Source organism: Labrus bergylta, chromosome 9 (assembly GCF_963930695.1).
Source record: "Labrus bergylta chromosome 9, fLabBer1.1, whole genome shotgun sequence".
Taxonomy (NCBI): domain Eukaryota; kingdom Metazoa; phylum Chordata; class Actinopteri; order Labriformes; family Labridae; genus Labrus; species Labrus bergylta.
This window is the reverse complement of record NC_089203.1, coordinates 13,000,687-13,028,617: the sequence shown is the minus strand read 5'-3', so window position 1 is coordinate 13,028,617 and position 27,931 is coordinate 13,000,687. Positions and strand designations below refer to the sequence as shown.

At 42.5% G+C, this 27,931-nt stretch overlaps 1 protein-coding gene across 1 annotated transcript; it reads left to right on the top strand.

The window, feature by feature from the left end:
- Nucleotides 1-15,047: 15,047 nt before the first annotated feature.
- egr1 (early growth response 1) lies at nt 15,048-19,451 on the top strand. Its single transcript, XM_020646489.3, has 2 exons — nt 15,048-15,931; nt 16,846-19,451. Exons 1-2 carry the CDS (start codon nt 15,721-15,723, stop codon nt 18,165-18,167), a joined length of 1,533 nt encoding a protein of 510 aa, XP_020502145.1. The 5' UTR covers nt 15,048-15,720; the 3' UTR covers nt 18,168-19,451.
- Nucleotides 19,452-27,931: the final 8,480 nt, after the last annotated feature.

Here is a 27,931-nt window from a genome sequence, read left to right as displayed (position 1 = left end):
GTTGTAATGGGGTCTTGACCAAAGTTTATCGATCCACAAGACTTGGTGGCTGTTTCAACGAAAAATCTCGTTCTGTTTTGTTGAGGCTTTCGATCGATAAGAAGAAATCCCTGGAAATAAACTCGAAGAATTTAATCTCCTGAGGAATTCACAGTTTATGGGCTGATTTTATTTCCTTTGTGTTCCTGTATCTGAGGGTATTTGGTTATGCTTTTGTGTACTTGTGTATGTGTGTGTGTGTGTGTGTGTGTGTGTGTGTGTGTGTGTGTGTGTGTGTGTGTGTGTGTGTGTGCACGTGTGCGTGTGTGTGTGTGTGTGTGTGTTCCATTGGTACTTCCTGTGGCTATGTCTGTGCAGCACAGATGATTCATGACTTTCTGTGTTGTTTCAGAGAGAGAAAATTCACACTATAAATTTGTCTCTTTCCAACACTTTATGTCACACACACACACACACACACACAGACACGGACACACACAGACACACATGGACACACACACACACGGACACCACACACACGCACACACAAACATACACACACGCACACACACACACACTGGTGCGCTCTTACATTACAGTGTTCCTACTCCCACACAGACAGACAAAAATGAGTGCTTTTACGCTTTTCGGGGTAACCAAAAATAAATTCAAAATGCACTCATGTTGCACTTCCTCTGACCAACAGCTCCTGATTGTGGTTATAAATATAATAATCACATAACAATACGCAAGATATACTCAGTAGCGTCTTCAAATTAATTCATACAAATAAGCAGCTTACGTAAGAGATTACTTTGGGAAATCTGTCTCTTAATGTGATGCTTTGCTGCGTTTTATCAGGCAGCAACACTGCAGAACATTTGTGTCTAAAGTACGAAGGCCAGAGTCCATTTTGTTAGTGTGTATGAGTGTGTGTGTTTGTGTGTGTGCGATTCTCCTGCTGTGTGTTCCGCTGTATGCCGCGTGCTTAGCGGAGGTCACGACAGACAATAGCCCACGGGAAGTGAGAGCGGCTACAAAGGCGCTTGAAAGTATAAAGAGGAAAAAAAGGGTCCATATTTGTGTGTTTGTGTGTGTGTGTATGACATCGATAGTTGTACAGAATTTCATACAACAAAGCATAGAAATGAATCCACAGTAAGTCAAAGTATTAGTAGTAATAATAGCAGCAGTATGTTCAGTCAGTTAATCAGCTTATCACTACTGCCTATCATGTTATCTTAAAGGGGAAAGTCCGCACAGGAAACTCTACAGTTCACTTCTAGTATCCACTTACAGTTCAGGCAATGTTTTTCCTTTTTTAAATGAAACCACAACTTCCTCATTGCTGACTTTCCACGCCTCTCCGTTGCTTTCTTTTTTTTTTTTTTCCAAGCGTGGCGTCACTGGGTTGTGGTTTTCTCACTACAACAGTACACAGGAAGTGTGACAAGTCTCTGTCACTGTTTCCACTGAGGACCACAGAGCTAAATTTAACAGCAAAAACAAGATCACAGGTGCCCAAAATACTCACTTCCACAAACAAAGAGGTTTAATTTGACTACTCAAAGCTATTTATACTTAACCACGTTAATATACTTATGTCTGGGAGTTTAAGTTTACTGTGTGACGCAGTCTGCCACAAAGGAAACAGCCCAAGCCAATTAGCCAGAGGAGCTATCCAAGTCAAGACAGTTAGCTGCTGAAGCTAAGCTCCCGTCATGATCACCTGAATGCACTCTGGTTAGGAAATAGAGTGATTGGCACTGACATGTGTGTCAATCTGAACAGCTCATAGTATCAACCTAGATTGATCAGTTTATTAGATTAGCCTTGAGTTAAAAATGTGTCAAGTGAAAACACAACTACTGACGTCTGTTTATGTCCAAGGAAATGTGCTAAATAAAGGTTTATGTAAATGAGTTCATGTAAGACAAACGGCAGATAAATTTAAGGATGTGAAACTTCTGTTACCTAAAATCAGTTGTATCTGGTGTCACATGCTGATATAATAATAAAAGTGTGATCAGATATTTGAATAATGCGGTTCATGAGCAAAAATAAAAAAAGGAAAGAAAATCTTTTGCTTTCAGAAAATTGAAAAGAAAAACAAGTGATGAATGGAAAATGCAAAAATTAGAGAAAGTGTGGAAAAATAAATATCTAAAAAAAAAAGAAAGGAAAAAAAACTAACTAGCGACAGAGAGAAAAACCCAAGAAAAAGACCAAAGATCAGTCCCACTGTGAGGAGCCATGGCTGAAGCTGTGTTATTTTGTTAAATGCCTTCAGATCAATAGATTTGCAAAGGATCTGCAGTATCACTATCAGGCCTTTATCTGGAGCAACTCCTCTCTCTTTTTATCAAGGGCAGCGAGAGGCCTCGACTGAGCACGCCTCTGTGCTCTCCAGCGTGCACTCACTGACAGAGCAGCGGGGGGAGGGGAGGGCAGGGCGGTTGAGAAAGAGGCCAGTGGACTTGGACGGCAGCCAGAGCCGGAGCAGGTTTGACTCCGGCTAAAGTTACGCTCTGCCCATTGTGACTGGCTCCACTAACTCACTGTGGCTGCGAGCAGAAACCAATAGCGAGACAATTAGCCCTGGCACTGCCGAGTCACGTTGGCCAAAGTCTGGTCTGTGTCCATGTGGGTGTAAGTTCAGTCACTCACACACACATATACACACAGGCTTCACATGGCTATGCTTATTGGCTCAAATATGATGATCTAGTTTCTTTAACCCCTTACTAGCAACAGTCAACACTTTCCTTCACCTTAAAACATTAAAGATAAAATCATCCTATCCCGCAGTCTCTGACATTATCACCTGCACATTTCTTTTGTATCAGCACGTTAGCTTCTCATTAAAGATATCAGATGTTTACAGTAAGATGATAAAATATAAGATACACGTTATTGATTCATCCACTTGAGGAGAAATGTACTTCTTACAGCAGCTTAAGACTCTGAGCAAAGAGTTATCAAATGAAAAACAAAAATTACAACATTAAATCATATATCACTTTGTGTTTACTAAAGTTATATCCAGACATCATTTTACCTTTGAAAACTTCAGTCGCTTTCTTTTTAAATTTTCAAAAAAACTCTTATCTTTTAACATTTGTTTAGTGAAGGAGTCTCATCTATATCAAGCCATCTTAAAGCTCCAGTGAGGAACTTTTGAGTTGTGTCAATTTTGGCGCCCACTGAGTCGAGAGCAGAGTGATTTTTCTCTACGCTGATGCCCTGTACATACAACCTTCTTTAACACGGTATGTGGTCTGAAAAAAAAAGAAAGAAGCTGTGCTGTTAACCGCCTCATTTGCAACTTACAGGCATATAGGCATATAAAATAACTTTTAAGAATTAATAACTCTTCTCTCTGATAGACTCTTTTGCTTCATTTCAGTATTTTTTTAACCAGCTAAAAACTCATCACACAAGCTCTAAATGGACATGGACACCTTTGAACAATATATATCTGCACTTACCTACATATACATACACATTATACAACAGTATGACATCGATGTTTAAAGTAGGAGCAGCAAATCTTCAGTCTTACTTTCTCTTTCATTGTCATGCCTTTTGTCTCTCTTCAACTCATACCCTCTGCTTTATTCCCTTAGCTCAGTCTCTGATTATAACTTGTCCATCCTTTTCCTTTAGCTAATCTATATTTGGGCTGATGCAAGGAAGGTGTGGTGTGGCTTTGGAGAAAGCAGATTAGCTCTTATTGTCACAAGTAGAAAATGCGCCAATGGGTCTACTATAAATAGTCAGATTTAGTCCACCCCACTACTCAGAGCTTGGCAGGAGATCAGGCTTGGGAGTGCAACTTTAAGGCCAGGGTCACTGTGTTTGTGTCTGTCAGGGGGTGAACATGAATGTGTAAGTGTGTGCCCCCAACTCCCACCATGTTCTGTGCCTCTCCAGCAGCAGCAGCAGCAGCAGCAGCATTCAGGCTCCCAGCCCCCGTGGACAGAGAGCATGTTGGGTAACAGCAGTCTGGAGTTCCCCTGGACTCGCTCCAGACCTTCTCTCCCACACTCCTCCCCTCCTTCTCCCACCCGTTTCCCCTTCTCCCCGCTGGCTTCATTTTTTACCGTGTAGTGATACAGGTTTGTGTGTGTTTGTGCAACTCCCAACAGCCCATACAACACAACCGCTGGTTTATTTGTCCTGTTCACAGCAGGCTGTCTCCCTCTGACATTTGTGTGTGTGTGTGTGTGTGTGTGTGTGTTTTCAACACTGCCCATATTATAAGAAACTCTCTTTCTATTCCTCTCTGTAGGCTTCATCTTCCCCTCAAACCATTAGCTGATCTAGAGTCAGTGTCTGCTGTCTCAGCAGCTCATCTCACACATCTGCTTTGTCTCATTTTCTCTAGTTCCTCGTTCTGAAAATGAGAAATGAAGACTGCTTTCAAAACAATTTGTGCCTATTTGTGGCTCTGGCAAAGCCTAGTCAGAATACCATCATCCATACAATTGTCAACGACAAATGTTGGGTAATAAGTGAAGAAACACTTCAGCTCAGAGTCTGCATCTTCTGTGACGACTGACAGGGTGGGTAGACATTCAAACCCTTTCAAAAGGTTTACAGTAACATATATGATTCAGGAAGTAACACTGTTGGCTACCTGTTTATGATGATAGAAATGTTTAACTGTGGTTGTTAAACATTCAAATTTATCACATGCTCTGGACTTGGTCCCCTTCTCGTGTTTTTTTAATGTAAAGGAAGAAAAATGAATCCTCAGAATGCTAGATCTTTAATACATAAGGTCTGAGATGATCTGACGACACATATTTAAAAGAGTAGGTGTGAGAACGTGAAACATGTCAACAAGGCAGCACAATTGCAGAGTGGGCCTGTTTAAGCGTGTTTACCTGCACCCACTCCATTCATCGTTTGGCCTCCGTGCCAGAGGAACAAGCTGCTGCACGCTTCTGCCACAAAGCACACAATAGTAACTCACCCTGCTTTGCACCCAGCGCTGACAAAGCACAGCGTCACTGTTTCCGAAACCTCTCCTTCCACTTTTGCATCACCTTGCATGAAAAAAAAATAGAGCTGTCAGTGTGAACTGGCAGATCATACATATTTGAAAGCAGATTGGGTATAAATACATCACTTAAAATAACTTTATATAGCTTACTTTATCACAGTAAGATATAGTTCTCAGCCCATTATGTAACATAACTTAATGTTATCTTTGGAGTAAATAAAAGTGACTGACTTACAGTTATTTAAAAGTAAAACAGAAAAGGAGAAAATATAACCAACACATTTCTGGAGCTGCTGGTGTCAGCAAAGTCTAGCCCAAAAATATTTATTTGTCTGATTATAAAGCAGAAACATTTTATTGTGGTTATTTAAGACGGTCATCTTAGGACAAATCAGAAGATGAAGACTGTGTGTTTGCAGCCCCTCTGATTAAGTAGATAAGTGACTTAAATTGGATCACTTTATTGGTCTGGCTGGACTTAAACACAACCAGAGTCTGGGATGTCTGAGCCACAGCCTCAGAATGAAAAAGAAACACACACAGCTTCCTCTTTCCACCCAGCAGCCACACTCTTCTTTGCCTCTCTCTGGGTTTCTTATTCTTCCTTTCACTCTGTCGTTTTCTCCGACTAAGCCCTGTGATATCACGGAGCAACGGATGTGATGTCACTTCCTGTTTTTTTTTTTTTTTTTTTTCAAGTGGCGCTGCTTGCAGCAGCAGAAGTAACAGTTTACTGACAGCTGTGAGTGGAGCTGGAAACATGCAAATAAACGAGGTCAAAGGTCAGAGCGGGCTGATTGTTTTTTTAAGCCCTTGCCGTTGCTTTTGAAACCCACGTTAGAGTCTCTGAACATTTTTTCTCTGTTATTTGACATATGGATCACCTTAAGCTTATTGTTTGTGAGTTCATCATTACTTTATCTCATAATCCACATTTACAGCAGTACTGGTGCACAAAAATGTGAATGTTAATATGTTATATTTAAAGTTAACATTTTTGCCCAAGCATGGCCACATAGTTGGAAGACATATAATACTGTTTGTATATAAAACTATAACCTGTATTACCTCTTCTGCCAAAAAAGGGCTAACTCTGACTCTTTTTCCTCATCATCTGCCACTAGTTGAGAGTCTCGTGGTGACAGACAGGCTGTGACACCCAGCCCTGGTAATAGAAGGCAATTATAAGCCCTGGCGAGAGCTGTGGCAATGGGGGAAAACTTTTATGCAGCCCCCCTCCTGGGGCGCTGACATGCAGACACACTGAAATTAATTGCTACAAAACATCAGGCGAGCTTGACGCACACATGCGTGAAGTCAAACTCCTGGAAAGGAGAAGAACGAAACAATACACATCATGCGACGCTGCATTGATGCTTGTGAGGAGGAAAAAGAAGAAGAAAGAGAAGCAGTGAAAAAAACAAGTAGATCCCTTCCAACACATCATGTTTTCATCTAAATAAAGAAGCAAAAGACAATAGACTTGGGTACCTTGGAGACCAGGAGGACTATTTCTCCATGGCAACCAGTGTGGTGTGTGACAATGCCGCAGTGCGAGGGTTTGAACTGCTAAAGCTGTCTGGGAATGCAGAGCTAGATGGGAGAGAAGAAGAGAGAGTGAGACCTATGGAGGGTTCGTAATGAGAACACGCATTGTCACATAGCCACTGCAAGAAGAATGGAAGTTCACGACTTTCCAACTCACGTTCTTTTCTTTTCTTTCTATCTTTACGTCAACGCAGAGAGGAATCATGATCTCTACTAAATTATTACACTAAGTCTGTTTATGTTTCCATCAGCGCATATCCAAATATTCTCACATGTAAACATTTCTCCAGTGTTGCTATGGAGTTCTTCCCCTGTTTGGCTGTTAGAAAACTCAGCAGCATGTGGTCTTCAAGGAGATTTATTTTAATTGTGCGGTGTATTGTGGCCGAGACAGCGTCAGGCTATATGCTGGGTGTGTGCTGTCAGCACACTTGTGGATACATGCATATGTGTCGGCCCTTTGACTTGATGCTGTGTGTGTGTTTCTCAGAGTGTGTGTGAGTGATTGTGTTTGCAAAGCCACGTGCAGTGTGTTTAGATTGCAAGACAAACACAAATAAAGGAACATACTGGTTTGTGGCCTTGTAGAAACCTGTGTTCCTGTGTTTGAATTCTTGTTGAAAGGTGGGCTACAGAAAATGTTTACTTCCTGTTTGATCACTCCTCCTCGTAAATGTGTTATAATCCCGTATTTAATAGAGATATGGTTCCCTAATCCAGAGTCTAGTAGCTGAAAGGAAAAAAAAAGGGTGGGGGGGGGGGGGGTCAACCGAGGACACTTAATGTCTTTTACAAACTGTGCACTACTGCAAGTCTCAACTCCGTCCTTACTAATTTCTCCTAGTCAGCATCAACCAACAACCATCATTGTGCAATCTCCTTTGTGTGTCTTTATTTTTATTTGCAGTGCGCGTTATAGAAATTCATTACAGTGTCTGCCGCCAGCGTAGGCAGAAAAATATTCCCCCAGCTCAGCTGAACTCTCACCCTCCTTTAATGTAAACACCACTCCAGAGTCACGTTTCTCCCATTAAGGTAAACGCCTGCATTATGTATGAATCTGGTCTCCTTATTCCAGTTGCACCATTAACATGCACACCCAGACATTTCCAAGTCCATGCAATGAAGGGAGAAGAAGAGAGACAACTCTGAACCAGCTAATTTGTAATAGATAATCTAAAATAAAGCACTCGGGTAAATTACTTATCACTTACAGTATCATATTACTCAAAGCTCCTTTGAGGAGTTTTTAACTGGTTATGGAACAGAGTGACAATAATGAGGATGTCTCTATATGACCTAACAAAGCAAACAAGAACATCAGCTTGAGGATTGGCTTTTTCTATATAGTTTAAGATCGATCTCCAACACGCAGATCGGATGTCCTTTTATACATTTTTAGCTAAAACGATTTACACTGAGTTACACTTGTGACTGTTTAAAGACAGAAGGAGGATGTTTGTTAGATAATAGTAGATATGCATGGACAGCTGTTAAATAAGCACTATCACAGTGTCCAAAGAGTATCTTTAAGATGTTTATTGCCTTAATCTGCAGAGTTTAAAAAAACCTACTGGGGAATCTTCAGGCCAAGTGACCCAAAGTGACATTTGGCCCCCGAGCCTCAACTCCTGAAAAACCCATTGTCCCATAAGCCAAATGCTTCTGACAGTTATTCATTTATTCATCCAGCCTCCTTCCTTTCTTTTTTTTTTCTTTTTTCCTTGGAAGCATACAAGGAGTGTAAGTGTTGTTTGTGGTTTTTCTGTGTCTGCCTCATCAACCGTCATGCCTGTTGACGTCTGGCACTCGGAGTTAAACGATTATCGTATGATTGTTAAAGGGTTGCGGGGCTTTCTGATGGAGACCTGTCTCCTCACCCCTGTAGGCTATCCCACATCGGCAGTCTCTAGCTGGGGTAGAGGGGAGGGGGGAGGGGAGGTAGAGGGGCTTACCTGAATCAACCTGTCGTACCTGCCCTGAGGCTCACCTGTCAACAACCCAGCGACAGCCGCTTTCTCTTTCGCTCTCTGTCTCTTTCTGCCTCAGCTTCTCCATCACTTCCTCTATATCTCTCCTCACCTGTTTATCTCTCTGCCTCTCAAATGCTCTGCTCCGTCACTTTTCTTCAGCTCCAACACCACAAAACAAATAACTCTCACCTGAGCAGATGTGCCGCTCTGACTGTCATCTTCACTTCACAGCAATTTATTGGGAACAGCTTTGGCCATTGGACCCAAGGAGACTATTTGTCTTGGCAACTTCTGATGTGACTCAAAACTCAAATAAACTCTGGAGAGCAACTTAAAGGTTTGTGTGAGTGTGTGTGTGTATGGGTGTGTGTGTGTGTGTGAAGAACTTGCCTGTTTGTTTAACACTTGGTTTATACAGGTCATCCTTTAAAAGAACGGGTGATTTCAGCTTTACTTTACTAAATTTTCAGAAGCTCTGGTTTTGTATTTATAGCGTTTGGTCCAGAGAGGAAAAAGACAAAAACCAAATCATCTCTGCCTTTCTTACACTTCTCTCAATAAATGTCAAGGTCCAAGGAGTGAGCAAGGGTGATGGCGTGACTGTCTGATGCAATAATAAACCCACGCTTGTCCACATAAACAGATGTGGACTGGCTGAGCTCCATTTGACTGCGGACTAAAGCAAAGTTTAAATTCCAGACCAGAAATCTGAAGACTGTAGTAGAATAAAAACAGGTCTGTGAGTCTAGATGTTTTCTGTCTGCCCCGCGTACGTATGCAACATGAGTCACACCAAAACATGTTGGCTAAAGACAACAAACCAGACGCAGCTCAGTCTGGATGCTGAAGCATCTGTGTGCCTCACAAGCTCCTTCCTGTCTGTCTCTGTGTCCATGTGAGGACGTCAGCAGTGTGAGGAGCAATTTTTTGTCAGCTCAATCATCAGCCAATAAGAAGCCTTGTCCTGGTGCAATATGCAACATCCAATCAGTTTAGGAGAAGCTTTAAATGAATTTAGCCCTGTCCTCTCCTCCATAAAAAGAATGAAGCAAAATGACATTCTTTTATTTCAGTAAAATAACTTTATCCCAAAGTCATATGACTGCCATACAAAATACAATCTAGCGATATCATTAGTTAATATTATACAACTAAATTGATATTTTGTGCATACTTGAACATAAGCTTCATTTTTTGGTTGCTGTGATTGTAGTTGCGCTTGTTTGAACTACTTTTGTGTTCAGTTTTGTAGTTCATTGGTTCCCAACCTAAAGGTTCTCAAGGTTAATGTGATGACAAGATTTTTTAAGTTCTGCTACTCACATTATTAATTTTGGTATTTTATTTAAAATCAACTTAACAGTAACACCAATAGCAGGATTAAAAACTATTAAAAAGGTATGGTTACTCCTCTCAGAAATGCTAATGGGGAGGTAGTATAAAATGGAAATAAATGAAGAAATGTAGCTGAAGCTTAAATTGAATACTGTGTGGAGTTTTGAACTGGTAATGAAAAATACTGAAATTAATGCTGATGTCTCCTTATGACCTTCAAAGGCAAAGAGGCCATCAAGAAGAACATTAACTATTTCTATACGGTTATCATAATGCTTGCTACCGCTGCTACTGGGTCAGTGTCAGAAGAATCGGTTTACAATGCATGCTGGGTGAAACGCATTTTGTTTTAAAAATGTCTACACTAACTGACATGTTAGATAGTTAAAAGGAGGTAGAAAGAGATTTTTTTAACAGTACACTACGCTGGCAGGTGGCTAAGTGGATTTGTGCGTCCCCAATGCACAGAGGCTGCAGTGCTTGAAGCAAGTGGCCCAGCTTTGAAACCGACCTGTGGCTCCTTTTCACGCATGTCATTCCCAACTCTCTCTCTCTCTCTCTCCGATGTCCGACACTATCCACTGTCCTGTGTTTTAAATAAAGGAATAAAAAGCCCCCCCCATCCAAAAAATCAAAAATGTTCAGAATACTTCACTGGACGGTATCTGAGACAGGAGGATCAGCAAAAGGATAAGACATACCATTTTGGCAACAGGGGCCTCCAAAATCATTAAATGAAGATTCCTTACAAGAACAGTTTAAAAAAAAGGTCATCACCTTCCAACACTGACAGAAAGGAGAAACGATGGAAAATCTTCTGGCTTTATGTAAGGCACAATTTAGACAGTAATGCAACATGACTACATCTCACAATGAACATTTTTCTATCAAACTTTACATATCAGGGCAGGTCAAATTCAATGGTACCTCCTAACAGCTATTTTTTGTAGCAACAGTTGTCAGAATCTTTCAATTTTTCTGCTAAGATAATGCATCAGCTTCTGAGGCCACAATCACAGAAATAATAAATCCTTTAACACAGAAGAAGTCACCCGCAGATATGACCTATTATACATCAGTTCTGTCAACACGCTGGGGTCCTGCCGCCCACAGATTCTGGTCTACACCACTCAGACAAACAGAAAAGTGTTTTGTGGCAACCTTTAAATGTTACCAGTTGCTGCACTGTGACTGCTGCGTGGTTTGGGGAAGCCCCTTCTTTTCAGCGCTTCGATGACTCATCGGGAGCTGAAAGGTCAGAGGTCAGATCTTTTGTCGAGAATCAAACAAACAGGCCAGGGGCTCAGTGAGTCACACGTCCTCCGGTGGGAGACATGTTGGGTAATTGTGTCTCTGTCACCTACCACCCTGAGGAGGCAACAACAGGCAGATGAGCAGATAGGGTGGCTATTCGATGCTGAGGCCTGTTTCTGTGCGATACACTTACACCAAAGCCTGAGTGGGGAGACGCCTGCAGCAACTGAAGAGTGTCACAGATTGTTTTTCAAACATTACCAGAGCCCAAAGCTTCACTAGATCATCTCCCAGAGTAAAATAAAACTTATAATCTCAACCACAGTATAATCATAAGCTGCTAACTCGACTCCCTCATTCCTGAAAAAATGTCTGGCTGCTTCGCTGCAGCAACAGGTGGTGCTCTGTAATCTTTTGTGTTGTAATGTAAAGGATAAGATTTCACTAAGTGAGCCAAGGTTTATGATGACTGGAACTCTGAATGGAGGTGTCAAGTATTTAAACAGACAGACGGCGCTGGATGTCTTCATCCATGGTTGTTTCATGAATCCCATTAGATCCATTTGGCTTTTCATGCACGTCAATTAGTCCACAGATTTTTCCACAACCCCTTTCACTCTGCCAGCTTCCTCAACGTTTCTGACAGATCTGATCCTCCTAACGCCAGTTCGCCTTTACGAAGCGCATCTTGCTCTGCATGTAAAAAGGTCAGGCCGCACACTCCCACAGGCGTTGCTTTAAGAGCTGGGAGAAAAAAAATGACATTTATAAAATATGCTCCTATCATATTCTCTGCTTCTCTCCATATCTCTTTATGACTGTGGGGCTAATATTCAGCCTGTCACTCTGCCCAAGACCATCAGGCTTCCACTGTTCTCCCATTTAATTATCAACTTTGTGTGCTTTACAGACCCCCAAACATATCACAGCTAAAAAAAATTTTTACATCATTGTACAGTCCACCACTTTCATCCCACTTGCCAAAAAAAACATACAAAGCTTCATCTGTGCTCCAAAATCCTCTCTCTCTCTCTCTCTCTCTCTCTCTCTCTCTCTATCTCTTATGCAACACGCAGGCTTTAGTAACTGTAAATATCCATCCTCTAATCTAGGTCCGCCCATCATGGGCGCACACAAAGCTGTACACACCTGTATGCTAATGCAGAGGGATTGCACCACTGGTCGTGGTGGGAGGCCCAGTAGGTGAGGAGGTGTGACAGAAGAGCAGGCGTGTCTGACTGCCTGTCTCACTCTCTGTCGATCTTTGCTGTCTCCCTGCCTGCCATGGCTGCTGACAAATGACAGCACAGAGCTCGGTATTTGCTCCCACGTACAGTATGTAGGTGTGAGGATTCTCTTTTGGTCTCTCTATTTTCTGTTTTTCTATCGCCCTCACCCTGCCTTCCCACCTTCTCCATCTCTTTTTTTTCTCATCCGGCCTCCATCTCCCTGATATCTACAGTAACACAACTCTATTTCTCCACTCTCTCTCCCCTCTGTCTTTATTTTTGTTTTCCAACTCCACCTCCTCTCTTCTTCATTTCCACCTCCTCTCTCATTTTTGGCTTCCCTATACCTATTTCTTTGTCTTTTCAATGTTGCAAATTAGAGCATGATTCAATATCAAGCATTGCTTCCTTAGTGTGTGTGTGTGTGTGTGTGTGTGTGTGAAGGGGGGCATTATGGCTGCGTAGGTAAAGGGAGAGCCTTTATTTCTCTCCTGCTGCAGAGCGTTGGAGTTTCATCAGGCGAGGACTCCTCTGGTTTTGTTTGGGCAGCAGGGGAAAACACACTAAGGAGACTGAACCGGCTGACCCAAACACACACAAACACACTTACAAACACACATGTAACAGAGCTCACATCATGCACAAACACACAGACTAATTCTCCTTCCCCTGCCCTTACAGCATCTGCTTCCACCCCCTCCACGCATCCGAGTGAGGGGAGGCCCAAACAGCCGCTGTGAACTGTTTATCATCTTTATTACTTTATTACTTTTCTGACAGTTTCCCTAACCTGATTTTATTACTTTGTCATCAGAAGATGAGCTCTCTCATCTGCTCTCTCTCTGCTCTTTCTTCTTTGCTTTGCCACAGATTTATCGACGTTGGTAAGTGATGCATGACAGCAGCGAGGGATGCAGACAGGAGTTTAGATTTGACACAACAACTTCACCACAGTTCTTTAGACTAACTCACCACCACACGGTCTGTTCTTCTTCTTTATCCCATCTAAAATACCCGAAGAAGAGTGGCATCTCATTCACTGAAAAACAAAAATCTAGTTTTTGGACTGAATGTTTGCAGTGGGGGCCTCGTCTTCCTCCTCAAATACACTGTGCTGTATTTTAGTACCTCCAAAAGTGATTAGATCTGATCATTTATACATAACTGACTGCATGAATAAACAGCATTACACATTCTCAATCTGTGCTTTCTACTTCAGGCTTATTTGGATTTTGTGAAGTAGTCTGTGCTCCAGATCATCCATAATAAATGACAGAATGTTGCTATCAGTCTAATGGGGGTAAACAGAGATTTGCCAGAGGCTGAATGGGAAATGCCTGGGAGAGTATAAGACCAAAGACCTTCTGACTTTATCTATCTATAGTATCTCGCAGGAGTCACTTACACCTGTAGATGAAGGGAAGATGGATATGATTTAAGAGTTATGAAACAGTAGGCCTATATTAAGTCTTCATCAAATGATTTTTGAAGTCTTACCTGCACCATCTCTTTTTCTCTCTCACTCTTTCATCCTCTCTCGGGCCACCTCGGTGTCCTGCCCACGATGTTTCCCAATGAGGTTGCTCGCATATAGATCCAGTCAGCAGCAAGGGAAACGCATTGATTTCCCGTCAGTATCCACCGAGCGTTGCTGGCGCGCCTACCCGAGGCTGGAGCAGCCGGGGGAACATCGGCATCCCGCAGGCGTCCTGGCAGCTGCGCGCAGTGTTGTTAATGCGGCCCATTAGGCCGCTGAGTGGCAGAGAGATTCCCCGAATATCGAGCCGGGGACACCCCTCAATTAGACGCATCGCCCCGCACCTCGTCAGCATCCGCGCCTATCACCTCTCATTAATCAATGACACAGCCGAGAGAGATGCAAAGTTAATTTAGAGGAAGTTTGCTACCAGCCAGCAGTTTGTGCAGTCTTAGTTATAAGTTTATAGCTTTAACAGACTATCATTTTTATTTAATATTAAACAATATTAGGTTTAGGCTTATTATTCATCATAATCAATACACCTGTCTTTATTGTATTACAGTTTAATAGCCTTCTGCTTACTCCTTTTTACAGTCTATTAGGCCTTTTAATAGCTTATATGAAGGTGTAGTCAATATAACACGGATGGGAAATAGGTTAAACATTTAAAAAAGAAAGCTTTAAGTCACTGTTTAACAAAGTCAATTGTTATTTTTCCTTTGATTAGACTGTAGACGATGTGTGTCATAAATACGCGGACTTGTTTCATTTGTGACTTAAACATGGTTCGTTCTTATTTAGTGCTTAAACACACCGTCTTATGCTCGCACACTGACAAAAACATATCTGATGCACATATTGTTCCACACAGCACAGTGTTAGAGTTGAGCTACAGCTGTGTTTTATAGCAGGGAAGCAGGATTCTGCTGCTGACATTAGTTATTGTGAGAGCAGGACATGATTTGCACTCCAGCCTCTCATTCACTGCCAAGCAGCGATCAGCGCTGCCTCAGGAAGTTCCAAATAAGGACAGGGAAATGGAAACCCACCGGAATAGGTCCTTATGTAGTCACGACCTTATAAGGCACGGCGGAGCCGAGCTTTCCGGCAGCAGCGCTGCCTGCTGCACAGATGGGAAATCCAAATCAAATCTACGGGACGGCAGGGAGAGAGAAAGAATTATGCTGTTGTCTGAAGAAGCTGTTCTGCTATGAAGACACGTCGATTCAGGACAGAGGAAGAGCGCCGTTGTCTCTGCAATTTACTGCGAGAGCTTAATATAAAGTCTCTCCTCTCTGCTTTCCCCCAGGCCAGCGTCATGTGTTCTCCACTGCAGTGACTAAATATGGGCTTCCTCCGTTCCTAATATGGACATCTACGTCACGGCAAGAGGGTATAAAAGGAGCGGGGAAACCTCTCAGCACAGAGAGAGCCCTGAGAGCCCACAAGAGCAACTGTAGAGCAGAGATAGATAGACAAACACATAGAAGTCCCTTTCCGAGAAACATCACAACAAACAAAAAAGCAATTTCAAAACAACATTCATCCAAGAAGGTCAAAACCTGATTGGATAAATTATTTAATATATAGGTTTAAAAAAAATCAAGATTAATCTGCTGATTAATTGTGATGAATCTTAGGGAATGAGTATAAATGACACTTTTGATTTTTCTGAAAAGACAAGTGGATCTTTACTCATCTCTGAAAGAGAAAAAACAAGAGGACAGCTGGAGAACAGAAGAGACGGAGCATCTTCTCAGCATCAGCAGAAGTGTGCAGCAGCGCTCCCTGAGCTGAGCTAAGTGATTTCCTCCACCTGTGAAGCTACGCTCCTCCAGAGTGCACCCAGCCTCGCTGTTGTCTTCAGCAGCTTCCAGCGCAGCCTCAGCCCTGTGGCCACAGCACCAGCAGAGGATGGCTGCAGCCAAGACCGAGATGATTCTCCCAACCCTGCAGATCTCAGAGCCCCTGAGCTTCCCTCACTCCCCAATGGATAACTACCCCAAGCTGGAGGAGGTGATGATGCTCAGCTCTGCAGGGACCCCCTTCCTGACTGCCTCGGCGCCCGAAGGTGCAGGCTTCGGCTCAGGAGAGCCAGGAGATCAGTATGACCACCTTGCTGGAGGTAAGAGCAGATTTTTGGTTCTCTTTGCTGCATGTAAAAATAAACGAAAAATGAGATGAGATTTGCAGAGCCCCATCAAACTAAGAAAAGAGTTAGAGGAAATAAATAGCTATACAGCTTAAAATATTATTAATGCTTTGATGTGTATGATTAACTCACACTAATAAATTCTCATATTACTTAAACTGACATTTAAGTTAAAATGTTGTATTTCTAAATCATTATTAGTTTATATTCACCGGGCTTGTGGTGAGAAATGGCATGTTTTAAAGTACATTGTGTTGACAAAGGAGAACTTTAAATTTAAGCTGAGTGGATACTAAATATACTGACAAAAATACCAATGAGTAAAAAGAGGCAGTTAAAAAAAAATTGGACTTAATACTAATTTATTGATAGCTCTTAATCCTGTTGGATCTCAGAGGACTCAAACACTGCTCCGTCACCGCATGCCTCTAGACACTCCTACAGCTCAATTCAAATTGCATTCCTAAAACCAGCTGAACTGCAGTTTTGGTAATCAATTGCCTCAGGCTCTGTGATGGGCTTCAAGAATGTGCGTGAGTGTGTGTGTGTGTGTGTGTGTGTGTGTGTGTGTGTGTGTGTGTGGGGGTGTGTGTGCAAGACAGACAGATTGAAAGAAAGATCGAGTGTGAGAGTATGGAAAGCTTTCACTGCAACTCTTGTTGAGGTGTGCAAGAGGCAGTTTAAGGGTTTAAGGGGTGAACACTGTTGGAGTGTTTGTGTAAGGTGTTTAGGGCGACGGGTTCCCTGCGTGGGCACCTGATAGGTCTGTCATAGAAGAGAGGGGCGACACACTGTCCACTGCGCTGTCAGGATTCCCCCTCTCTTCCCCTCTCTGAATATTGACAGTCTGATTAATGTCTCTCTCTCTCTCTCTGTGCTCTCTGCAGATACGTTACCTGATATCCCCTTCAACTGTGAGAAGCAAGTCACAGAGCAGACCTACTCCACCCAGAGGCTGCCCCCCATCTCCTACACAGGCCGCTTCACCCTGGAGCCTGCAACTACCTGCAGCAACAGCCTCTGGGCAGAGCCCATCCTGGGCCTGTTCACAGGTCTGATGGGGAACATTGCCCCCAGCTCCAGCTCTTCCTCAGCGGCCTCACAGACCACCTCGTCCTCCTCCTCATCTATCCCTTCCTCCTCCACTTCTTCTACCTCCTCCTCCTCTCAGAGCTCCAGTCTCAGTTCCTCCATCCACCACAGCGAGCCAAACCCCATCTATTCAGCTGCCCCCACCTACTCCAGCCACAACTCTGACATCTTCCCAGACCAGGGCCAGGCTTTCCCTGGCTCAGCTGGAGCGGTGCAGTATCCTCCTCCCGCCTACCCCAACAGCAAGACGTGCAGCACCAGCTTCCCTGTGCCCATGATCCCAGACTACCTGTTCCCTCAGCAGCAGGGTGAGATCAGCCTGGTCTCCCCAGACCAGAAACCCTTCCAGAGTCAGTCCAGTCAGCCCTCCCTCACCCCTCTGTCCACCATCAAGGCCTTTGCCACACAGACTGGTTCCCAGGACATAAAGGGGGTCTATCAGTCCCAATTGATCAAGCCCAGCCGCATGCGCAAGTACCCCACCAGGCCTAGTAAGACCCCTCCTCATGAGAGGCCCTACGCCTGCCCGGTTGAGACCTGTGACCGCCGCTTCTCACGCTCTGATGAGCTGACCCGTCACATCCGCATCCACACTGGCCAGAAACCCTTCCAGTGCCGGATCTGCATGCGCAACTTCAGCCGCAGCGACCACTTGACAACGCACATCCGCACTCACACAGGTGAGAAGCCATTCGCCTGTGAGATCTGTGGACGCAAGTTTGCCCGCAGTGACGAGAGGAAGAGGCACACAAAGATCCACCTCCGGCAGAAGGACAAGAAAGCAGAGAAAGCGGGAGCGGTGGCAGTAACAGCAGCATCCGTATCAGCTGCTTCACCCGCCTCCAGCTACCCGTCACCCATCACTTCTTACCCCTCTCCTGTGTCCTCTTACCCCTCTCCTGTCACTTCCTGCTACTCCTCTCCCGTCCACACTTCCTATCCGTCTCCTTCCGTGGCCACCACCTACCCATCAGTGTCCATGTCCAGCACCTTTCAGTCCCATGTTGCCTCCCCCTTCTCCTCCTCAGTCTCCTCCAACATCTACAGCTCCCCCATCCCCACCCCTCTATCAGACATGCAGACCACCCTCTCCCCAAGGACAATCGAGATTTGCTAAGAGAGAGCAACGAAAAAAAACTTTCTTCAGTCTCCCCACACCTCTCCTTCCTAAAGGTTCTTTGAGGGGAAAGAAATCAGCATCAAAAGACTTTGTTTTCCCCTCCAAAAAGCACTTTTCTGCCTGCTCCCTGTGCAGTGTTAGGTGAATCTCCAGATTCATCTGAAAGTGAGAAGGAGACGCATGTCAAGGACTGGGCAAAGACAATAGAAGAGAAAAAGGGATTTTTATTTCTGTCTCTGTAAAACAAATACAGCACTTCAAATGCATAAGGAACTCAACAGATAGAGAGAAGAAATGTGCACTGACAGTTCTCTGCTATTAGGTACACAAAGACAAAGGGACAAACAGATCGGCAGCAGTCGTGGTGCTAAAGCACGTCCGCCCTGGCAGGCTCTCACACAGTGCAAAAGACATTGAATGATATACATAAGCTATCATATATGTATATTGTACATGTGCCATGTTTCGTTTTTATCATTCTTTGGTACCATTGATGTGAAAAATGATTTGCATATTTGCATTGTATTATTTGAAGTGAGCAGGGCCATATTTTATACATACTTTCTCTATTATGTAGTGATGATGCTGTGATACATTTTGACATTGTTTGGAAAAAAAGCACTTAAGTATTCAAGCATGAGTAAGAGTGATGTTATTTTATGTTTGTAAATATCATCCACTGGTACTATCTCTTTCTCTCTTGCTCACATGTGACATATCGCTCGGTTGTATGGAAAAATAGAGAGAAGGAAAAAAAACGTAGAAAAAAAAAAAACGAAACAAGACAAAACACTCCTGTTATTTGGTGCCTTTTGTGAAGCCTTGCTGGTGTTGTGACTCGGCTGCGCGCAAGAAAGAGAGGATGCACTGCATCTCGCCTTAAGGGTTGAGGGAATATTTTTGTTACAGAATGTAAGTCGAACTCAGAGGGAGGAAAAAGGGGACGAGCTGTGGGGGCACCGCTTCATTTAATTCGAATGTAAGCAAAAAAGGAGAAAAATTCTATAGTATATTTTTGTAAAACAGAAGTGTAAATATCCACATCTTCAAGAGCTGGAATGTTGAAGTTACCTACTGAGTAGGCATGGGATTCTTTTGTATGTTATATACATGCAGTTCATTATTTTGTGGTTATCTTTATTTTGTATTTGTGTTTGTTAAAACAAGTGACTGTTTCTGGCTTCTAAACACATTGAATGCGCTTAACTGCCAATGGGATATTTGGTGTACAAGATATCCTCCCAGAAATGAAATATGAATAAAAATATGAATATATAAGTACATTTGTTTTCATTCTTAATTGTGGTGCTTTTTTATCCCACAACCATTTCATGAAGAGATTTTGTCATTACATTATGCCTCACAGTTTTTTTCTTTATATACACCCCTCATGCAGGTCACATCGCAGAGAGCTACCCCTTTATTTGAAGAGAGTATAAACCTATGGAAAGCCTCTGTTTAAATCGCTGCTCTCCAATTGAATCTTATATTAAAGATAACACATATGCGTGACTCCCATGCCTATAAACACTGAAGATGGAAATTCTTATCTAGATCCAACACGCTCTTGAAGATATTAAGCTAATCTTAATTTCCATTTCATTTCAGATTTTATGATATACACTGGCCCTAACTGATGAGTACACAGACTTCCAGCAAATTGATCTTGAGGCAAAATTGAAATATATATATATATAAATCGACTTTTTTCCTCTTCTGTGTGCTGTTAGAGGAATGATCTGTTGGAGAGAGATATTTTAAAACTGTGCTTAGACATGCGCAGGGTTATTTTAACAGAGTGCAGGTGAAATCCATCACATGATAATTACCTTCTTTTCCGCAAATGTGGTCGGCGAGAAGCTGTCACCTCGCAGGGAAGCACACAATTGGGCAGAATCTGTGTAGGTTAGACTGAATTGTTGCACGGGTGTAGCTGAATAGAACTGGCCCTGAAGGTAAAACCGCTGTTTCTTTTGGTTTTCTAAGCAGAATATAATAACAGCCTCGTCGCACGGTCATTATTCATCCACCACTGGTCCCTGGGCAAGGAATTCTTTCTTCATGTTTGAGAATGAAAATAAAACAGCTTTGGTTTCTTAAACTTATGTAGACAAGAACAATCCTAAGTTGTTTTCTCTTGCAGCTTTAGAGTAATTTTATGTTGTGAAATGCATACACCAAAATACTCACATATGCAAACACAGCTAAAATAGAACGAGGGAAAACACAAAGAAGAGGGAGATGGAGGGAAAAGGAAAATAATTAAGATAATTGGTCTCCTGATCCCAAATTGACTTTCTAAATTAGGTCTGATGAGTTGTGTGTGTATCAGTGTTTGTGTGTGTGCACATGTATGCAGGCATATTTGCATGATATACAAAGTCACTATAGACTGGGTAATGCAGTTGTTTCCTGCTGTGTGTCTGCATGTGATGTGTAATTGAGTGAAATCTGCCGTGATAGCAGCCGTTTTTACGCTCCGTGTGACCTTTTTTAAACTCTGGGTTGCCATAAAAGAGCTCTACCTGGACACCACTTAAATTTTCATTTGTATTTATCCACTTAAGTGAAAAGTCCAATGCAAAATGTAAAAATTGTCAAATTTCTTGAATTAAATCTACTTCAAGGCTACAATTTACCATAAAGTAGCGCGTACTCTTAGAGGACATATTTGAGTGAATCAGACATTAATCAACACTATATGGCCTTTACAGTTGATTCGCTGTTTGATTATTACTATAATCTCTCTGGCGTCTACACCAAACAAAACAAGAAAACAAATGCAAGCATCGTGCAATAGTCAATCTTCAAAAAAATAAAAAATAAGAAATAGAAACTAGGTCAAAATAACCGACAACAGCTCTTTGGCATTCATCGTGCAACCATTATGGTTAGTAATTGTTGCAGTACTTCACAGCTTTAGCATTCTTAATTTAGCATTTATCTCATTTCAAATGCAAAATGTCGGATGGAGCCAATTTTTTTTTCTCCAAACAATTGACGTTCTTAATTTTCCCTCTTAAACTGATCAAATTTGTGATCTTGGTAAAATATAGCAGTAGTTTGTTCCAGTTTTGCATAGCCCTAAATGTCCTCTTTAAACGATAGAATTTAGGTAACATCCTGTTTAACACAACATAAAGACACAAAGATGTTGTGAGTATAAGTACATAGGTTATATTGTGACAGCATGTTTCTTATGTACAGGATCAGGCTACATTATGGTGTCTTTTGCCACATTATGGCTGAGAAGAGCGAGACAGGCAGCGCTGCTAGATGAGCTGGATCTTTGGATTCATCTCTTGTTTTAATGTGAAGGACCAGATTGCATGACAGGTTGCATTACCTTTAGTATTTCGAGGCTGCAGTGCTCCACGTATGAGGAGTTTACTGATCTTGAATTGTAAATAGTGATGCTTTCCTCTCAGAGGCACATTTAGCTTTTTAAAAAAATTTTTTTTACAACAAACCTCAGACCTCCTCGAGTGAAAAAAATCCTGAAATCTGTTGCTTCCTGTCATTGTTTGTTACAATATTTTGGTCCCTGGCTGCAGATCAACAAAAAATAAGCAGCTTTTGGATCACAACTTATTCCTACATTTAAGAAACTCTTTTACTCAATGTGAAAACCACAGACTGTGCTTCTCTCAGCCTAAGACAATATTTCAACCAGCAATGTCACAGTCCATAACCAAAGACACACAGACATGATTCATCACAGAACCATTGAATTGTGTTGTCCATCCCTTCCTCCTACTCTGATTCGAGACTCGTCTCCACTTATCAAAGCTCCCGCGTTGAGGGAGGTGGGAAAGGAGCGCAGGAGGAGTCGGGGGTGCAGTTGCGTCGTGGCTTCACTCTGTTGTAATCCACAATGGAGCCACCTCACGCTACCCAACGGGCTTCCACTTCAAGAGCCTTGGCTTTGTTCTAAAATGTATTTGTTCTCTTATTCTTTTTGGGAACTGTGTAAAACAAAAAAGGACGAATGGCGAATAGAACCATTCTCTCTCACTCCCTATCCACCCTCCAAACCCCGTCCCACTACTTCCTCTCTCCCTCTCCGTCTCTACCTCGTTCACCCTCTAGTACATATTTTGCAGGAGATGCTAATGATCTCCCCCCTCTGTATTCTGATGCAAGGTCTGTCTACACTTTTCCCTTTCATCCACATACAAATGTGCTCTTATTGCCTCTTCGCCCTCAGGCCTTTTAAGATGCCTTTTTGAAATATGCCGTTTGATAAGCACATCATTGGCCAAGTCCCCGCAGTGATTAGAGACCTCTTTAATGTGAGCAAGTTAGAGAGTGAATGAGCGGCTCCGGGGCCGGCAGCTATCCCTTCTCCTCTGCCCTCGACCCTTGACATCTCCTGGGCCACTGGGGAGTGACCGATATCATGAGGGACGACCCAAAGCCTGGCAGAGCACACACACTGTCAGCCGTCTTCTGTTTCCACATGGAGATGAAGCACAGGAGGAAAGACACTGGAGATTCTCCTTCATAGAGACATCGTACTGTATGCTGGAAGGCTCCATTCTTGTACTTGATCACAGGGATGTGACAGGAGGACTGCTCTCTAATGTCTTTTAAATATGCTCCATTGATCTTGTGTTCAGAGCCCCGCTTTGCCTCACTGGGATCGTTCTTTTTTTTTTATCTCACTGCCAATAGGGATGGGTGATACAGTCGTCAGGTGCTTTCTACCTTTTCTGCCTCTTGCACTCGGCACCTGTTGAGTCTTCTGGGATAAGTAGGTTATATTTAAACTGCTTGATTTCCAGACTCCTCATGGTTACATTTCAGGTAGATTGCACCATTTAAAAGAATCAGTGTTCAGGAAACGTACTCGGCGTATCACAGAGTGAAACAAATGTCGGACATAAAGTGCAACTACGATAAATGTGGCCAAAACGAGCAGTCCATTAACATTCATTTTCTCCTTGCGCTGTACACAGATAGACCTACAACAGATGCTCTGTCTTGCACATCAGGACACACAGGCAATTCGTTGATAATCAAGAAGCCACACATTTGTTTCATATTTCTGGGTTAAGATGCGTGGAACTTTTGAATGTGTTTTAGCTGTTTCAAAAACACACGAGATGTCACAGCAGCACCGCTCACAAGCAGCTTTGAAATTATTTCCGGCACACAAAAGAGTTTTTTGACGTATCGCTTCCACAATAATCTACAGGTGTCCTGGCAACTTTAGCTCTACTTAATAAGCCATGCTTGTTTGAAGTACATGGCTTTGAACAGACAACAAAACAGTGCATGCTTAAGTACCTCCAAATATGACACCTCTTCAACTCAGCATCAAGTACACTACAGCTTCAAAAAAAGGCACCTGGGTGGCTCTGAAATGCAAACAGGCCCTCATAAGTCTTTATGTGTTAAGGATAGTAAGTGGGCTTGAGTTGTTTTCTTTTTTGACTGTAGTGTGCGATCCCTGAGTGTTGTCTCGCAGGCTGAGTAAATAAATGCAGTCATGGCTCTCAGAGACTTGTCTGTTTGTATCAGAGGGTTGAATGTTCTGCAGCAGATGGCTTCCTACAGCTAATTAGAGGGGTTTTGTTGGCATTGTGAACAGCAACAAGTCCTAAATAACAACATCATAAACAAAATAATAAATGGAAATGGATACATGGAAGGCTTGTGTAATTTATTTTTCTATTCTCGGAAATAGTAGGTGAGAACAGTGTCATTTTGCAGAAAAACAATCATTAATAGATTGTCTTATTCAGACCCTTGAACAGTCACAATCTGTCTCTGAGAACATTTAACACTGACTTGGGTTTAAAAAAACAGAGGCTGTCAGTGTCGAGTGAACAGGTGTGTCAAACTGAAAAAAAAATATCACAAATGTAACATTGTGTATATCATAAACACAATCTATTGTGTTTATGGTTGTTAATGTTTGATTTTTGAACATTATCGTTTTGGCCGGTTACTTCTTTTTTTTTTTTTAAAGCTCAAAGATCTAAGAGAGTTTACCTGAATATAAAATGTCATATTTTAACCCCAAACTACATCTCTCCTTTTAAGATTAAGAAGCGGCTGTGGCTCATTAGAATATCGGGCAGATCACAACTTGGAAGATCGTATCCTTGCTCTAACCTCCTAGTTAGCTCTGGCTTTGAGTGAGTGTTTAAGTTAAATCGTAATGAGCCATGCATGGCACTGTTCTTGAGTGTGAACTACTTAATGAAATTAGATAAATAAAGTTCAAACAAAACCAACCGTCCACTATCCATCCGGTTACAGATCAGGGCCCCCTGCATGTGTCTAACTCTGAAACATCAAAAGCGGAGAAACAGAGACTTAAAACACAATCTGTGTAACCCGCCTCCACCCCAACCCTCCAGATGTGCCCCACAGTGACTGCACCACCTGTCATTCAAAAGGCGGAGGCCAGGTGTTTGATCCTACATGGTGGCCACCTGTTCCAAAACACACAAAAACACACAAAAACACACACACACACACACACACACACACACACACACACACACACACACACACAACTGCTCTGCTTTTCCACAGAACATCAGCACTGACCACAACCTAATCCAGCCCTGTGTATTTTGCCAAAGATAATCCCTAACCCACTTATTAGGTAATACCTGTTGGTATGAGTAGATGATAAATAATGTAATCTGCCACAGATAGGCAGCTTTAGTCACACAACTGAATGGAAAAAAACAATATCATTGGTTGAGGGCCGGAGAATAGAATCAGGACTACCAGCGGAGGAAAGAGATCTCCTTTGTCTCACTGTTTTGTAGTTTTGATTTACACGGACAATGGGACTGTGTGCTGTTGCTGCTCTGCTTTCACAATACAGTAGCAGGTATTACAGAATCTTGTCATGTGGGTGCTGCTGATCTTCATTTAAAAACATAATCACATGATGAAGAAAAATAGCAAATGTGTGCATTGGATTGAGAATGAGCAAAACAGGTGTGTGTGTGTGTATTTATAGTATAATCATAGATACATTTATATGTGTGCCACTCACATGTGCCTATGCACCACAACCATAAGGTGTTATCAGTCTCAGGGGTGACAGCTTGATCACCAGGGAGAATATGACATGAGAATTAGGGAGGAGGAGGAAGAGGAGGGATACGGTGTATGTGTATCATCATCTGGCCAGGTTTCCTTTCCCGCCCCCTCACTACAGCTGTCCTCCACGTCTGATGAAAGCCTTGAGCTGCTATATTTGTCCCACAGTGATGAGGTGGAACTAATGGGCACTTTTACACCAACTGATGTCATCAGTGTGCTGCGTCTGGGGAGCAGGAGGGTGCAAGAGACCAGGACACCTGCTGGGAGCTTCTGTCGTCCATCGGCACATGCACGTTGTATGAACAGCTTGCATCATAGACACGCTTGTTTTTTGTCAAATATTGTCAGGGGGAAATCATTGTTAAGGGTCTGCCAAGGTTTAGTTAAACTTTTAGTGAGAGAGTGATTTTCTATAGCTTACTGTTAGATGAGAAGAAGAGGAGATTGATACTACTTAAGGAAGAGCACTTCAAAGGTGCAGGGCAATCACGACGACATCTTCATAAAAAAAGGGCATGCTTTCCTATATCATTCTCTGAAAAGCAAACACAAAGAGCATATGTTTAGATTAGATTAGCATAAACAGCTAGCCTGGCTCCCTCAAAGCTCAGGTAACAAAATCCATTTGTCTACTTCATATTTACCAGGCAGACATTAAAGTGGTATAAAACTTCTTATTTATCCATCAGCAAGAAAAGAAGTACGTCTGTTGAACTAGTCCTCATATGAAGGTAATTTATAACTTGTGAAGGTAATTTATAACTTTTTTTTATTGACATAAATCCAAGCAGTCCATCCTCCTCCTTTCCTTTCGCACTCCTTCTGTCTTTCCTTGTCTGCCTCCCTAACAGCTAGTTAATAGTGAGTGCGTGCGAGGCGAGGCAGCACAGCCACATCTCTGTCACATCCACACCGTTGGCTCCTCATTTAGGGCCTGTGACTGCATGCAGTGGCATGTCAGCATCTGTCAGCTCTGTCAAGTGTCTATGTAGGCTTTTACGCTTCCTAATGTGAAACAGTTGACAGGTTATTACTGCAAAAGTGAAGTCATGAGGCTTGACCAGAACTTTAACCTGGGGAAATTTGGGCTGGGAGCTGAAATACTTTGACAAGGTGAGACAGTCAAAGTTTTCTATACAGTTGACTCAAGCCTTCAGCCTAGTGTGAACTGAACATTACTGTATCATTGCTATTCTGTTTCCATTAGGATACATCTGTGATCAGATCATGAACCCTGTATGCTTTCATCGCTTCAATCGTTTGGCTATAAATACCTCAGATGCCCCCTCAGTGAAATTACCCCTTCAGCGGCCCAATCTTCTCCCGCCCTTCATCATTTTCATCCTCTAATGTACGTGAAGCCGCCGGTAATGGCGCTAGATTACAAGGAGTGCACAGAACTGTGTGTGTGTGCGTGTGTGTGTGTGTGTGTGTGTGTGTGTGTGTGTGTGTGTGTGTGTGTGTGTGTGTGTGTGTGTGTGTGTGTGTGTGTTTTTACAGCTCAGAAGTATCCCTGCAGTTTAGTATAATTCACACACAGCGAGCCAGCACATTTGACCCAACACAGGCACACACATCCACATACCACCCCAGACCTCAGGGTATATATGTGTGTGTGTGTGTGTGTGTGTGTGTGTGTGTGTGTGTGTGTGTGTGTGTGTGTGTGTGTGTGTGTGTGTGTGTGTGTGTGTGTGTGTGTGTGTGTGTGTGTGTGTGTGTGTGTGTGTGTAGCTCTGTACTGCTGCTTAATAGAGTACTCCATCGTGAGTAATGACCCCAGCCATATTCTGTTATTCTAGCCAGACCAGCGGGCTAAAAGAGTTTGAGGGGCTCTCTTTCTCTTAAATTTAGGGAAATGCGGTAAAATAAAAAATGTTTTATTCATTTTGTTGTATCCCAGATACTCCTCATTCATCTTCTATTTATGTGTGTGCAAATTTACATTAACGTGTGCCTTACATTATCGCTTTTTATTTAAATAAATGCTCAGCTATTCAAACCTAACATCATTAGGGGTGTTGTGTTAGTTTATGTTTTAGACATTTTGGGGGCTTTTTCGAGCCTTCATTGAAAGGACTGGACAGTGGATAGAGTCGAAAACAGGGATGAGAGAGACAGGGATTTTAATCCAGGGTGGCTTTTTTTTCATTGGACCTCAATTTAATCAGTGAGCCAAACTGATGCCCCCATTTTGGTTTTAGATAAGATGAGTCCTGCACGAGTCAACTTTTTCAAACCTTAATCTGCCTCTCCAAGCTAGAAAACTTTAAAGGCTAGTGGTTAGATGTAATGATCTCAAAGACAAATCAGGACCCCAATGGTTAATATACTATAGGTCTGGCAACCTGGTTATGGTTGGATAAAGGGACTGAGTGGACTGATTATTGTCTTATGGAGGGACTGGGTGGGTTGGTTACTGAACTGGTCATAGTGGGACAGAGGGATTATACTTGTAAAATTGTGAGAATGTATGAACAGAGAAGTTCGATAAGGATCTGATAAGAGGACCAGAATGCTGTTCACTGAGTGGGTACAACAACACACTCACTGATGGATGTAGCTCTGTCTATAGATGAGAGCATCAACCATTGCTGTGTTGCCAAGCAACATTGTTTTGTGTGTGCAAGAATGTGCAACTTGTGTAGATTTGATTGTTTATACATCATGGCCATGTCTTAAGTAATGCTTCA

Excerpts from the sequence above, each read along its gene's own strand:
- egr1 (XM_020646489.3), top strand. The coding sequence starts at position 15,721 with ATGGCTGCAGCCAAGACCGAGATGATTCTCCCAACCCTGCAGATCTCA. Across the intron at positions 15,932-16,845 it reads GTATGACCACCTTGCTGGAG|ATACGTTACCTGATATCCCC; the intron begins GTAAGAGCAGAT and ends TGCTCTCTGCAG.